The 13,072-nt window shown below is 59.3% G+C and overlaps 1 protein-coding gene across 4 annotated transcripts in view; it reads right to left on the bottom strand.

Annotated features, from left to right (window-relative positions):
• Positions 1–899: 899 nt before the first annotated feature.
• EBF4 (EBF family member 4) overlaps positions 900–13,072 on the bottom strand; it is a 70,741-nt gene continuing 58,568 nt past the window's right edge. For 2 of the 4 annotated variants that reach the window (XM_051845200.2, XM_051845201.2), the window contains exons 8-18: positions 8,790–8,871; positions 8,009–8,126; positions 7,795–7,928; positions 7,575–7,701; positions 6,314–6,402; positions 6,153–6,218; positions 5,858–6,035; positions 5,578–5,766; positions 3,873–4,070; positions 1,807–1,882; positions 900–1,627 (exon numbers count right to left, since the gene is read on the bottom strand). In XM_051845200.2, the coding sequence (XP_051701160.2) occupies positions 1,812–1,882; positions 3,873–4,070; positions 5,578–5,766; positions 5,858–6,035; positions 6,153–6,218; positions 6,314–6,402; positions 7,575–7,701; positions 7,795–7,928; positions 8,009–8,126; positions 8,790–8,871 (1,252 nt within the window). In that variant the 3' untranslated portion in view covers positions 900–1,627; positions 1,807–1,811. Of the gene's footprint in view, positions 1,628–1,806; positions 1,883–3,872; positions 4,071–5,577; positions 5,767–5,857; positions 6,036–6,152; positions 6,219–6,313; positions 6,403–7,574; positions 7,702–7,794; positions 7,929–8,008; positions 8,127–8,789; positions 8,872–13,072 lie in introns of those variants that run through there. The other 2 variants (XR_007919348.2, XR_007919349.2) reach the window with 2 other exon arrangements.

The raw sequence follows: 13,072 nt of genomic DNA, 5'->3' as shown, positions 1-13,072 counted from the left end.
GGGAACTGGGGTGTGGCCACTGTCCAGCTGCTGCCCGTGTCCAGTGCAGATTAGAACTCTCCAGGGAGGGCTCCGAGCCGTGGCAGTTGCTGGAAGCTGAATACAGCAAGGCTCTAACACAGGTTGAACGTAGGGGCTGAGGGTAGACAAGACAAGGGCTGGGAACTGGGCAGGACATCCCTGTGCCCTGGGTCCCCAAGGTCTCTGACAGCCAGGGATCCGCCGTGGCAAGTGTGTTCTTCCAGTAGGCTGCGTGCATGGGACATGGGGTTGAGAACGACAGGGTTTCCAAAGGCCAGAGTCGGGAGGAGAAGGAGGAAAACTGGAAGTCCAGGTGCAACCCTGGGCTCACTGGGGAGAAGGTCAGAAAAGGGGCTTTCAGGGTCAGCCAGACCCTGGTTCAAGGGTCTCTGGGGGGATGGCTGGGACCCATGCTGTGGGCAGGGCAGATGGGCGGTGAATGGGTCTCAGACCCTCCCCTCTTTCTGAGGCAGACAACCCAGGAGGGGGAGGCATGGGGGCTGGGGTGAGGCTTGGAGGCAGCCCTGGGAGCCCAGATCCACTCTGCCCATCCCAGGGATAGGGGGAGGCGTGGCCTGCAGCCTGTTTGCGGGGCCGCATTTCGCTTCTGGGCAAGTCTGTCCTGGTTCCCAGCAGTGTCTTCCAGGCTGGGGGACCAAGTCCTCAGTGGACAGGTTGGGTCCCTGATCACAGCAGGGGGAGGGACAGAGCCTGTCTCCCACACAGGGCCTGAGAGCAGACATGGGCAGGACATACATGGTCAGCTGGACTCCATGGCTGTTTCAGAAGCCCTTGGTGCAAGGTGCCTGGGGACATGGTCTGCAGGGCCTCGCGCGAGCTGCTTGGAGAAACAGAGCCACAGCAAGAAAGCAGGCGAGTGAGGCTGGGGGCTGCCTGCAGCTGCTTTATTGTTGTTTTCCCCAAACTTAGCAGAGTGTGAGGCCGCCTGGGGGGCAGCTGGGCCCAGTCCACAGTGCCAGCCAGAGTCCATGAGATCCCAAATCCAGTAGGGCTGACACCCCCTCTTCTGCATCCTCCATGCCCAAAGCCCCCAGGGAGGCATGACATGGCGAGCGTGAATGTGCAGGACATGAGGGAAGTAGGGACAGCCACGGGACCCAAGTGGCCGTCAGAAGCTCCATGGGAGCCTGGGCACCGAGTCTTCCCGCCAGAGGGCAGTCGGGATGCTTGGCCAGTGGAGATGGGTCAGATGCAAACAGAACCTTTCCAGGTCGCCTCTCCCTGAGCTGTCCCCATCCTGTGCCCCCCTCGCTGACATCCCTGGTCTGTACACGAGCCATCTCATGGGGGCTGGAGCCGACCCAGCGCCCGCGGACTCACAGCCCAGCACCTCCCCAGGTGCTCTCCCGTCCAGAGCATCGGCACAGTGCTGGGGCTTCTGACCAGCCCCGAGAAAGGGAGGCGAGAGCCGCCTGTGGGGTCACGGGGACCTTGAGGGCAGGGAGGAAGGGCTCCCTGCTTCCCCTTCACCCCATGGGTTGAGGTCTGCTGCAGCCATGGCCCTGTATCTGCGCTGCCGTCCACAGCATGGGTGTGAATCTGAGGGTCGTCCAGTCCGGGCTCCGGGGGGGCAACACCTGCATACCTGGTGGGCAGACAGGAGGAGAGGAGAAGGTCACAGCAAGACCCTTCTCTTGGCCTGGCTGGCATGGGCCGTGTGCATCCCACAGCCTGTCCAGGCAGGCCCTGCGGAGGGAGACCGGGGACCCAGCTCCCCAGCTCCGCCGATGACTTGTGGTATGAGCGAGACCCGGTAAGACCTACCGTAGTTAGGAGTACGCCAGGCCCTGGAGCCCCCGGGCTGGAGAGTGGAACTTGTCAGAATCCTCAAAAGACTGGTCTGCGGTCAGCAAGGAGAAAGGAGCTGTAAGGCCCCTGCAGCCTGGGGTCCCACCACCTGCTGGCGGCTGCTACCCCAACCCCATGGGACGACGAGGCCTCCCCCACCTCTTTTCAAGGGCCCATCTCAAGGTGGCGGCCAGGGTCCAGGAGCACCTCTAGGTGCAGGCAGTAGCCACATCCTGCCAACTTCCACACCAGCCTGCCCCTCCCATACCCCTCTGTGCAGGTGGAGAGGTGGGGGTGGGGTGGCCCTCTGCCCCCTCTCCCTCCCATTTTAAGCTCCAAACACAACCGGGTGAAGACAAGTGAATCTACAACCTGGAAACAGGGTGCAAAATAAAATAACTATACATGTGACGAAACAGTCATCCTATTCTGGGGCCTTCTCAGATCTGCTCTGCTGCTTAGGGGGCCCGGGCTCTGTCGTCTTCAACAAACTCATTTACTTCACCTGAACATCAAAGTTTTTCTTTTCTTTCTTTTTTTTTTTTTTTAATTTGAAAGGCGGAGTGACAGGGGAGACAGAGATCTTCCATCCTCTCATTCACTCCCCAAATATCCGGTCGCCAGAGTAGGGTCAGGCTGAAATCACGAACTCATAACTCCACCGGGGTCTCCCACATGGGAGGGAGGGACACACGCAAGCACTTGAGCCCTCATGTGTTACCTCCAAGGGTGCGCATCAGCAGGACGCTGGACCAGAAATGGAGTCGCTGGGCCTGGGAGCAGCACTCCGACACGGGATGCTGGTGCCCAAGCAACAGCTGCACTCACTGTGCTCTGATGCCTGCCCTTCCACCCACCTTGACTGCTTTTTTTTAAAGGACACCCATTGCTGCTGGGGGGATGTCCCACAGGACACACTCTGTCCTGGCCTCTTGCAGCTCAGAGCGCCGCAAACTGAACGGCAGCCCTTGGCCCACTTATTCATGAACTCAGCCAGGGTAGGCATTGCCTAAGGGTTAAAGGGGCCAGGTAAGATGCCCCAGGACTGTACTGGAGTGTCAGGGTTTGATACCTGGCTCCTGACTCTAGCTTCCTGCTAACGTGCACCCCGACAGGCAGCAGCGCTGGCACCAGGGACTGGGCTCCCGTCATCCACGTGGGAGACCCGGGTTGAACTTCTGGCTCCTGGTTTTGTCCCCCAGCCTGGCTAGGGGCTGTTGTGGACATCTGGGGAGTGAACCAGTGGGTGGATACTCTCTCTCTCTCTTTTTTTTTTTGTGGAAAATGGAATCGATCACCATTTCTCGCTGACCATTTCTTGGGCCACTACTGTACGCCAGGCACTGAGCCAGGTGCTAATCGCTGGGCTGAGTCCTAGGAGCTCCCCTGGAGACAGCTGCTGGCCATCTATAGAAACACCTGTGAGCCCTGAGGGGCAGACCCCTCCTTCCACTCGGCTGTCAATCACCCATCAGCTGAGACCTGCTCTGTTCCCTCTGCCCGCGGGTGAGTTTCCCATGACCACTTGCATGGGCAAGTCGCAATGGCAGAGAGGCTTTGCTGCATACGTGCAAAGTGAGAAAACCACTGTTTTGTTACTGGGAGGTCGGTGGGGTGAGCTGGTCCCAGTTCCTAATCTGGGAAATGCGGGAGCAGGGGCTGGGCTAAACCGGATCTCAGGCCAGTCTCTTCCTGCAGGGACCCAGCCTCTCTGGTGGTGTGTGCTTCCCTCTGGTGGACACAGGGAGGTACAGGGTGCAGGCGTATGGATTCCTCCAGTTCCCCATGAGAGTAGGGTGCCAGAGTGGTTTCCAGACCTTGTCTAACTGGGATCTAAGCTGGCCAAGTGGCAGCCGAGAGCATCCAGAGCGGTGACCACCCCGCGGGGTGAGGCTCAGGGAAGTGGAGTCCATCCGGGCCTCCTTGGACCCCTGCAGAACTTCCTGCCCTGCTCTGCAGCCTCCAGGGAGAACTGGTCGACCAGTGTGAGCCGCAGGGGTGGGCCCCAAGCCCAGCAGCTCTACCCCCGGGCCCTTCCTCACCTGGAAGCCCCTCTCCGTGGGCTCTGGGGCAGGCCTGGGGTGGGGAGCTGGGTGGGCGCAGCACGGGGGCGAAGGCGCTCCTCTGTTTGACGGCGGAGATCATGTTGACAGGCGAGAAGGAGAAGACGCTGGTGGTGGGGGCAGCGGCCGGAAGGGACATGGAGGAGGCAGCCGCCAGCGGGGGGCTAGAGGGCATGACTCCGGGGCGGGGCGGGGAGGGGCAGGCGCAGCAGGGAAGGCAGTGGGAGACACAACAGGGAGACAGCACCAGAGTGAGCAGCTGGTTGGGGCCCCGGCATAGGGCCGGGCAGCTGACCAGGCACCAGGCCCTGACCCTGCTAGAGGAGGGCACAGGGCAGGGTCTGGGGGTGTCCTGGAGCCTTGAGGGGTCCTGGGCCAGCCCTTGCCTTCTTGGGGGACTCTTTTCCAGGGCACAGGAGAAGACAGGACCAGACCAGATAAAAACCAAAGCAAAGCAGAACCTCCAGCGAAACCAAACAGTGGCGAGAGATGAGCTGGGGGGAGGGTCAGTATTCCCGCGGCAAACCCCCGGGGACTGAAAGGTGCCAAGACACATGGGTGGACCTGGGGGTGCTAGAGGAGCTGGAGCAGTCTGGGGGTACACAAGGCTCCTGTGTCTGGGATCACAGTGCCCACAAGCACCCTAACTTCTTCTGCCTGGCCCTTCTCCCACCCCCTCCCCTTTCAGCTGAACACAGGTCCCGGTCATCTCAGCCTGGGCCCTGGACGCCTCCTGCATTTGTCTTCCCCGGGTCACATTTGAGAGTAAAGTGCAGGGATCTCGCTCTCCCAATTGCCAAGCCTCCAGCAAAAAGGACTTCTTCCTTCAGCCCTCGCCTCGGGGCGCCCACCTTTCTACACCCTGCCTGCCTCGCCAAAAGTCCACGGAGGCTGTGATGTGGGTGCTGTCCAAGCCACAAGCAAGGGGATGGGATGATGCCTTTGACATCTTCTCTCCTGTATAACCAGGCCCACTGCTGGCTGGGAGGCCCATACACCTGGCCCTGAACCCACAGCACCCATGTGCAGGACTGGGGCTGTGAAACCACGTGCTCTTCCCCAAGTTTGTCTGGCTCTGCACCCACAGGAGCTCACTCGTAACTGCAGCCAACCTGAGGCAGGGGAAGGCACTGATCCCACTTTACAGACAGGTAATGCGTTCAGCGAAGTCTAGCCACTTGCTGAATGTCTCACGGTTCCTAATTTGGACACTCAAACTCTGAATGCAGCTGGGGCCGCGCCGGGTTTGCCGGCCGGCCTGCCCCACCCTGTGGCAGGGAGTCCCATCCGGTGCCAGCCAGCCAGACCTCTCGGACAAATACAGGTGGGCGAGGGACCGGCTAGAAGCCGCCTCTCCTGAGCCCTCCGGCAGGGGGCGCTAGCCTCCACCCGAAGTTCTGGTGGAAGCTGCAAAGGTGGTGAAACACCAGGTCCAACCTTCTCGCCGTTAATGCCGGTGTCAGGGGGGACCGGGGCGCTGGAGGCGCTATGTCCAACTAGCGTCAGCCCAAAGAGCTAAAGGTGCAAGCACTCTGGCCCTGGGGAGGGAGTCACACGCAGGGAGAACAGGGTGTGCTCCCCATGGCAAAGTTACCATCGACCTTACGGGGCAGGCGCTGGGAGCCCTCCCCCGGGGCTGGACTGAGCCCTGGGTCTCTCCCCACCGCGGGCGGGGGACACTCACTGGCGAAGGGCGACGTGGCCGTGGAGCCGTTGAGGAAGCTGGGGGACCCGGGCACACCGAGGCTAGCCATGCCTGGCGCGCCGTAGCCGCCAAGGCCAGTTCCAAGGCCACTGCCGTAGCTGCTCTGTTGCGAGCCGGGGCTGGGCGCGAACCCGCGCGGCGACGCACTGCTGCAACTGCGCGCGTAGCCTGCGAGAGATCCGCGGTCAGCGCCACAGCGCAGGCGGGGCACGCACGGTCGGCGTGCCCAGAGATGGTGCACGGGGGCGGCAGGACGCACCCGCCTCGGCTCCCGGCGTGGCGTCCCCCACGGCGATGGCCAGCGGGCTGCTGAAAGCGTTGATGCCCACGACGGCGGGGTGCGGGTGGCTTGGGGCCAGGGAGCTGAGAGGCGCGGGCGCGCGGGGGGCGCTGTACAGGGCTTCGGCCACGTCGGCTGCGCGCTTCAGGAGGAGCTCCTGCGGAGAGGAAAGGAGAGGAGGGCAGGGCCGGGTTGGGAGGAGCCCCGGGCCGGGCCGGGTCAGGCTGGGGGGCCAGGTCGGTCTGGGCTGGGAGGCGAGGCGGCGGCGCCCTACCTGGTTACTGCTGGGCACTCCGTACAGAGCCTCAGCTAGGTCGGCCGCCCGCTTCAAAAGCACTTCCTAGGGAGGGGAGGAGACAGCGGGACGGAGGGGGAGCCCCACCTCACTCCCTCGCCGCAGGATCCTCCTCCTCCCCACCCCGCCCCCTCTGATACCTTGGGCAGTCTCTCGGGGTCTCCAGGGTGTCTGGGGATGACCTTCTGCAGCCTCTGGAATCCGTAGTCGATGGTGGGCTCATTCAGGGCTGGGGAGAGGGGGCGGTGTTGGAGGGCGCCCCGGCTTGGAGCCTGGCCGCACACCCCCTTCACCAAGCCCAGCCCAAGGCCAGGGAAATCACCCTGCGCACGGACCAGCGAGGAGCGGGAAAGTTTCCTCGGCGCCTTCAACAAATATTTACGGCGCCAGGCGCTAGGCGTGAGCGCACAGACACTACGGGATCCCATTTGCAGACAGAAAAAACACAAAGGAAATTGGGCGTCTGTGCTCCTGGGGGCAGGACCCGGGGAAGAGGCTTCTGTTTGCATGTGGTCACAGCGGCAGCTTATTATACAAAGTAAAAGTCCACTTATCATGGCTCAGATGGACTCGGTCGGAGCAGAGCTTGCGCGCACACCAGGGAGGGGTGTGGCATGCACCAGGGCACTCTGCGGGGGCCCAATGCCATTCCCCTCCCCCCCCCACTCCTTTAGGTAGCCTGGCAGTGACCTAGGGCAGCAGACTCAAAACCCAGCGTTTCCCACCTCCAACTCCAGACTGAGTGACGTCCTCACTTCTGGGCCTTGTACACCTGCTATTCCTTCTCCTGTGAGGCTCTTCCTCCTCCCACCCCCCCTACCCCCGCCTCCCTGCTCATCCCTCCCTGTTCAAGCTCCTTGGGACTCTCCACCCTGCCCCCCACTATGTGGATGCGGCTCAGCTTCCTGGGGTTAGACTGGCACACCCTGAGGGTAAGCAGGGTCACGGCCAAGGCTCGGTATCAGTTGGGGGTGGGGAGAAGGGATGGGGAGAAGGGGTGGGACCCAGAGTGGAGGTGATGATCTGGGCCAGTGGCCAGAGTTGGGGGGATTCCACCCGCCGTTCCACTGCTCACCCTGGCATTGTGCCTATAGCCTGAGGCCTGGCCCAGAACGATCGGGGCGGGGGGCAGCATGGAGGGCATTTGAGGCATCTTTGAAATAAACACCCCCCTTCTGCCTGGACAGAGGGATGGGGCGTGTGGAGACTCTAGTGAGAATGCCCAAGGTAGGAGAATAAGCTGGAGGGCAGAGACTCCCCGACCCGCAGAGGCCCGAGAGGGACAGAAGGTCCCATGTCAGCAGTGGTCAGGAGGAATGCAGAGGTGGGGTGTGGTGCAGGTGTGGAGCAGCTGCCTAGGGGTGTGGCCATTCCCGCAGTACCCATTACCTGCCTCCTTACCTGTGTACACAAACCGGCCGGGGGCTCCCTTGCAAAACTGCTTGGACTTGTAGGAGAGGGTCACCTCCACCACTCCGGGGATGTGTCGTGGGGGTGTCTGCACCCGGATGGCGTGGGGTGTGATGAGCTGCAAGGGGAGAGGGGAGGCCTGCAGGTCCTGTCCCAGCGAGGGCAGAGCCCAGCCCAGAGGCCTGCAGGGAGACTGAAGGGGAGAGCCCACCTCGCTCCATACGAGCACGTTTCCGAAAACGACCTGCAACCCGTCGAAGAAGTTGTCGCCGATGACGATGACGGTGGCACCGCCTGTGGTCCAGCCCTCCCCGGGGCTGATGGCCTTGATGCAAGGGGTGGCAGCTGGGAGGCAGGAGAGGACCCAGGTCAGGGGACTGCAGTGAGGAGGGGGCCGGGGGGCTGTCTGGGCTGAGGGTCCTGACCTTCAGAAGGGTCCAGGCGGCGGGCCCTGCGGCCGTGCTTCGAGTTGTTGTGCACAAACATGTTGTCGGACACGGCCAGGACGTGTCCGTCCACGCTCACGGTCGTGGACACCACCACCTGCGGGGACAGCCAAGGCCAGCCTGACTGGGGTTTCTGGGGGGCGTTCCCGGGAGGGGCTGTACTATAGAACTTGCAACTCGAGTCCCGTGGCCAGATGCTGAGGTTCAGGGTCTGTGGGGGCTGAGCTGGTAGAAGGGGGGCAGGTGCATCAGGTACCACCCCTAGGAGCTAGAGCAATCAAGCCATGGAAAACCTGGGCTGCTCGGGCAGAGTGGGGACTACTTCTTCACACAGCCAACACCAGCCTGTACCCACCCGAGTGGAGTCGAAGGCTCAGGATCAGTTGGAGAACTGTCAGCGGGAGCCCCCCGCCCTATCCTGGCAGGAAACAGGGGCTGCCTTCTCCCACTACCGCTGCACCGGGAGGGTGTGCAGGCTGGAGATGCGCTAAGGGCAGCTGCTCTCGGCTTCACACTATGCAAATTACCTGGGTCGTTAATCATGTAAAAATGTCACAATTAGCATCTCCTTAAGTGGGACTCTAATGAAGCCTCCCTTGGCAGCCAGCGTAAGTTGAGATGGAGCTGCCCCGCCCCCAGCTGGCACCAGGCCCCGGCAGAGATGTGTCCGGGCAGGGTCCTGGCCTCCCCACCACTCCCAGGAAGGCATGGGTTTGCTGGGGGGGGGGGAGTGGGACACCCCCTCTCTCCCCAAACCCACCTGGAAGCGGCGCATATCCCGGGGGTTCCCCGCATTCTTCAGGCAGTTCTGGTTGCATTTGAGGAAGAACTTCAGGAAGAACCTGAAACGGTGTGGTCGGTGGGCTCAAAGGTCTGGGGTTCTGGAAACAGATGAGGGTCCGGCTGCTCCCGTCCATGCCCCCTCCCCAGAGAGTGATGTACCTGGGTCTTGTGCTCACAGGTGCACACCCATCATATGTACAGGTATAATTGACCCATTGCAATGACTTCCATAGTACACCTGATTCTCCCCCCAACACACACACAGCGTCCAGAGCACACCGTGCTAATTAGCCCCACAAAATATATCTCGCACCCATACAGTGTGCGGTCATCATGAAGAGTATGGCTGCTTTGTCTACACTATATAATTACAAGTTATAGCCCATACATTGTATCCCCATCATCCACAGGCTGTATCCTCCACGTGCAGCAGGTACTCACACCCAACCATGCACTGTGTGTCTGTCATATGCCCATCACATGTGTGGCATAGCAGCCAGGACATAGCATCCTACATGTTCCCCGCCCCCCCCAGTATGCCCAAGGGCCACACAATGCATGTACCACAGTGGGTCCCTTACACACACAGTATCTGTCTTATGTTCTGTTACAAAGCACAATCATGGCACACGCTTAGGGTATAACCATCACACAAGCTTATACAGTGAGCTCCATGTGAGGTACACACATCGCACACACGTGGCATACTCATCACACACAAGCTACACCCATGAAGCACAGCATACTAGCATTGTACATGGTATATGCATGGAAACAACACAGAACACATAGAGAATACATGTTAATGCACCATTTTATGTTGTATGTGATTACTCAAAGTTATAGCAAACACCGTATGGCCATCTTGTACAACACATTCCGTGGCTCCACACTGTGCATCTGCTATACTGCACGAACCTAACCACACAGGGAAAGTACCCACCACTCACACATGGTGCCTCACACGACGAATATCTTCCTTTTCACAGGTAGTAAAGGGAAAAGTGCAGCCCAGGCAGCGATGAGGCTGGGCTTTAGACAAACACTGAGTGCTTGGTCTGCCAGTCCTTGCAGGCAGGGGGTTGAGGACGAGTCCTGGGCCCTGCCACTCACCAGGAAGGTGGCCATGGGCAATATGCTGGCCCTTGTACTCATAGTCAACCCAGAACGTGGTCACCATCTGCCTCAGCCCCAGTGGGACTCTGAGCACCCAGGGAGGTACCGTGGAGTCCAGGGCTAAAGCCTGCCGGGGGTCCTGGCATAGGGCACCACCCCTTGAGCCACTGTGTGAGTGCCTCTCTCAGTTTATTTTGCCTTTACCCATTTGGGAGCCATGTTTAGTACACTATTACCATGTAGGGGCCCAGGCCAGAGAGGACCCCTTCACTACTACACACAGTAGTGATGTACCGGCAACAGATTTGAACCACCCCCGAATTCACCGAACCTGCTTCCCAAGTCTGCAAACATGAAATTCGTGTTCAGAGGACGATTTGGTACAAGGCCCCAAAGCTTACTCCCCCCAAAATGACAACTCCAGTGGGCCCTGGAATGGGGAAGGGGGCCTTGGGGCAGCCTCTCACGGGGAGCTGGTGACAGTCTTTCCCAGGGATGTGCATCCCTGGAGCCCTGCCTCTGTCCACAGCACCTGTCACGACCCCTCGCTTGACTGCCCTTGCACAGATGCAGCGTCGGCTGCAGTCCCGCCCACAGTGGACACTCCCTGACAGTGCTTTCACACGGCGCGGACCACCCATCTACCCCAGAGCATCCCACACAGTGCACGGTCACAGCATGGACACCCCATTCGCCCCCAGGACAGCCGGCAGTGCAGCTCGCCGCTATGCACCCAACAGAGTAGTCACCAAAGGTGGACGCCACATATGCCCCATTGGCCACCCCAGGTGCAGACACCTCCCTGGTGCCCAAATAGCATCCCTGTACAGCAGACACACTCTGTCTATCTCATGTTAAAGGCCAGAGCCATCACTCTCTGTCACCTTAAGATACTCCAAGGTACAGATACCTGCACACCCCCAGTAGTCACCTTATACACGTTCCACATCCGCATGTGACCGGGCATGTCCCTAACCACATACACAGGGCAGACCAGAGCCTTTAAATTCTGTAATCACACACTTGGTCCCGCACCAGGTGCTGGAGGGCGGGAAATGCACCAGGATGGGTTGCAGACCTGTGCTCAGGGCACTCGTGCCAATCCTTGGGTACACTGTGACGGGACAAGCACGGAGGGACCCCCAAAGATGACATGTCTATACTTCCCCACGTCCACACATGTGCCCCTGCACCCCACTCCATTCCCTACAGCATCTAGAGAATCAAGAGGAAGGATCCCTGGGATGGGGCTGAGATGGGAGCCGCGACCCAGACATGACTCAGCGTGTGACCTGGGGTAAATCCATCCACACCTGAAGGCTGCCTGCCTTCCAGCCCTGGCCCTGGGACATCCGACCCCCGCGGCCCCTGTCTTTGCAGTGTCCTGCCTTGCCACACTCCCTTTCTAGTACAGGCTCCAGCCGGCTGTCCTTTGGGCCCCACCAGTTCCCATGCTCCTGTCTGGCCTCCTCTGGCCATGTGAGGCTTCGAGGCTTTCCTCCACAGGAGCCCCAGGGCCCTGCCAGCACCTCTGTTGATGTGGACCTGCTCCAGAACATTGCAGGTTTTGAGGCTGACTGGCATTGTCTGCAGAACATGATGAATAAGGAGAAAGCAGCGCAAGGCCTGGGCGTGCAGGGTCAGCCCCCTTCTCTTCCCTCTGAGCCTCAGCTCCACCAGCACAGTCAAGGCCACGCATGGAGCTGCTGCAGTCACCCCCACTTCCTGCTGGGGGCCCTCGAGGCTGCTCCCAGTCACAGCAAGGCCAGCACTCACCCGAGATCCTGCTGCTACACCCAGCTGCCAGCCAGAGGGCTGGGAAGGAAACCGTGACCCTGGTTGGGGTGGGCGTTAGCCTGGCAGTTAAAGGCGTGGACTCAGAGGCCTGCATCGTGCATCACAGTGCTTGGCTTGATTCTAGCTTCCTGCTAATGCAGACTCTGGGGGGCAGCAGGTGATAGCTCAAGCAGTTGGTTCCCTGCCACCCACATGGGAGACCTGGATCGAGTTCCTGGCTCCTGGCTGTGGCCTCCGCCCAGCATCAGCAGTTGGAGGCATTCGGGGAGTGAACTAATGAGATGGGAGCTCTCTTTTTCTTTCTTTCTGCCTGTTTCCCACTTTCCCCAAAACAAATTATCCTGGAACAGTGGGTTTCAAAGTATGGGGACTATGCCAGCAGCATCAGCCTCACCCAGGCACTTGCTAGAAATGCAGACTTTCATCCTCCCCCCACCCCCATGCCCTAGACTTGCTGAATCAGAGACTCTAGGGTGAGGCCAGGCACTGTGTTTTCATCAGCCCTCCAGCTGATTCTAAGGTGCCTGTGGTTTGAGAATGCTGACCTGGAGCCGTGCTAGCCAATGGGCACTGGGCCCATGTGACCTTGAACCTTTGCACTGTGACTCTGAGTGTGCTGTAAGCATAAAACACACGTTGGGGTCCAAAGACTGCAAAACACAAAGATATGAAACAACTTTTTTGCTATTGATTACATGTTGAAATAATATTTTATATAGATTGGGTTAAATACGACATTATCACAATTTTAACTATTTTTGGTTTTTAAAACGTGGCTACTGCAGGCCATGCTATGGGATCTCAATGAAGGCAAACACCTTTATACTTTGGATGGAGGAGACATCATCAATGCTCTGTGCTTTAGCCCCAACCGCTACTGGCTCTGTGCTGCCACAGGCCCTAGCATCAAGATCTGGGACTTAGAAGGCAAGATCATTGTAGATGAACTGAAGCAAGAAGTTATTAGTACCAGCAGCAAGGCAGAGCCACCCCAGTGTACATCTTTGGCCTGGTCTGCTGATGGCCAGACCCTGTTTGCTGGCTACACAGACAACCTGGTGCGAGTGTGGCAGGTGACCATCGGCACCCGCTAAGCATTTTTGGCATGACTTTGACAATAAATTGACTTTGACTTAAAAAAAACAACAACAAACAAACAAACAAAAAAACGTGGCTACTAGAAAGTTCCACATTGCATATGAGGCTTGTGGTCTGTTGGTGGTGGACGACCTGTTCTGGGACATTAAGCTAACCACGCCACCCTGGAGGCGTCCCATTGTCTGGGGAAGTAACTGACTTGCATTTACTATTGATCAGACTCAGACTCTGTAGTTAGGGCTCATTTGT

The sequence above is a fragment of the Oryctolagus cuniculus genome, chromosome 11 (genome assembly GCF_964237555.1).
Source record: "Oryctolagus cuniculus chromosome 11, mOryCun1.1, whole genome shotgun sequence".
Classification (NCBI taxonomy): Eukaryota; Metazoa; Chordata; class Mammalia; order Lagomorpha; family Leporidae; genus Oryctolagus; species Oryctolagus cuniculus.
Note: the sequence above shows the minus strand (reverse complement) of the source record. Positions and strands in the feature narration are given on the sequence as shown.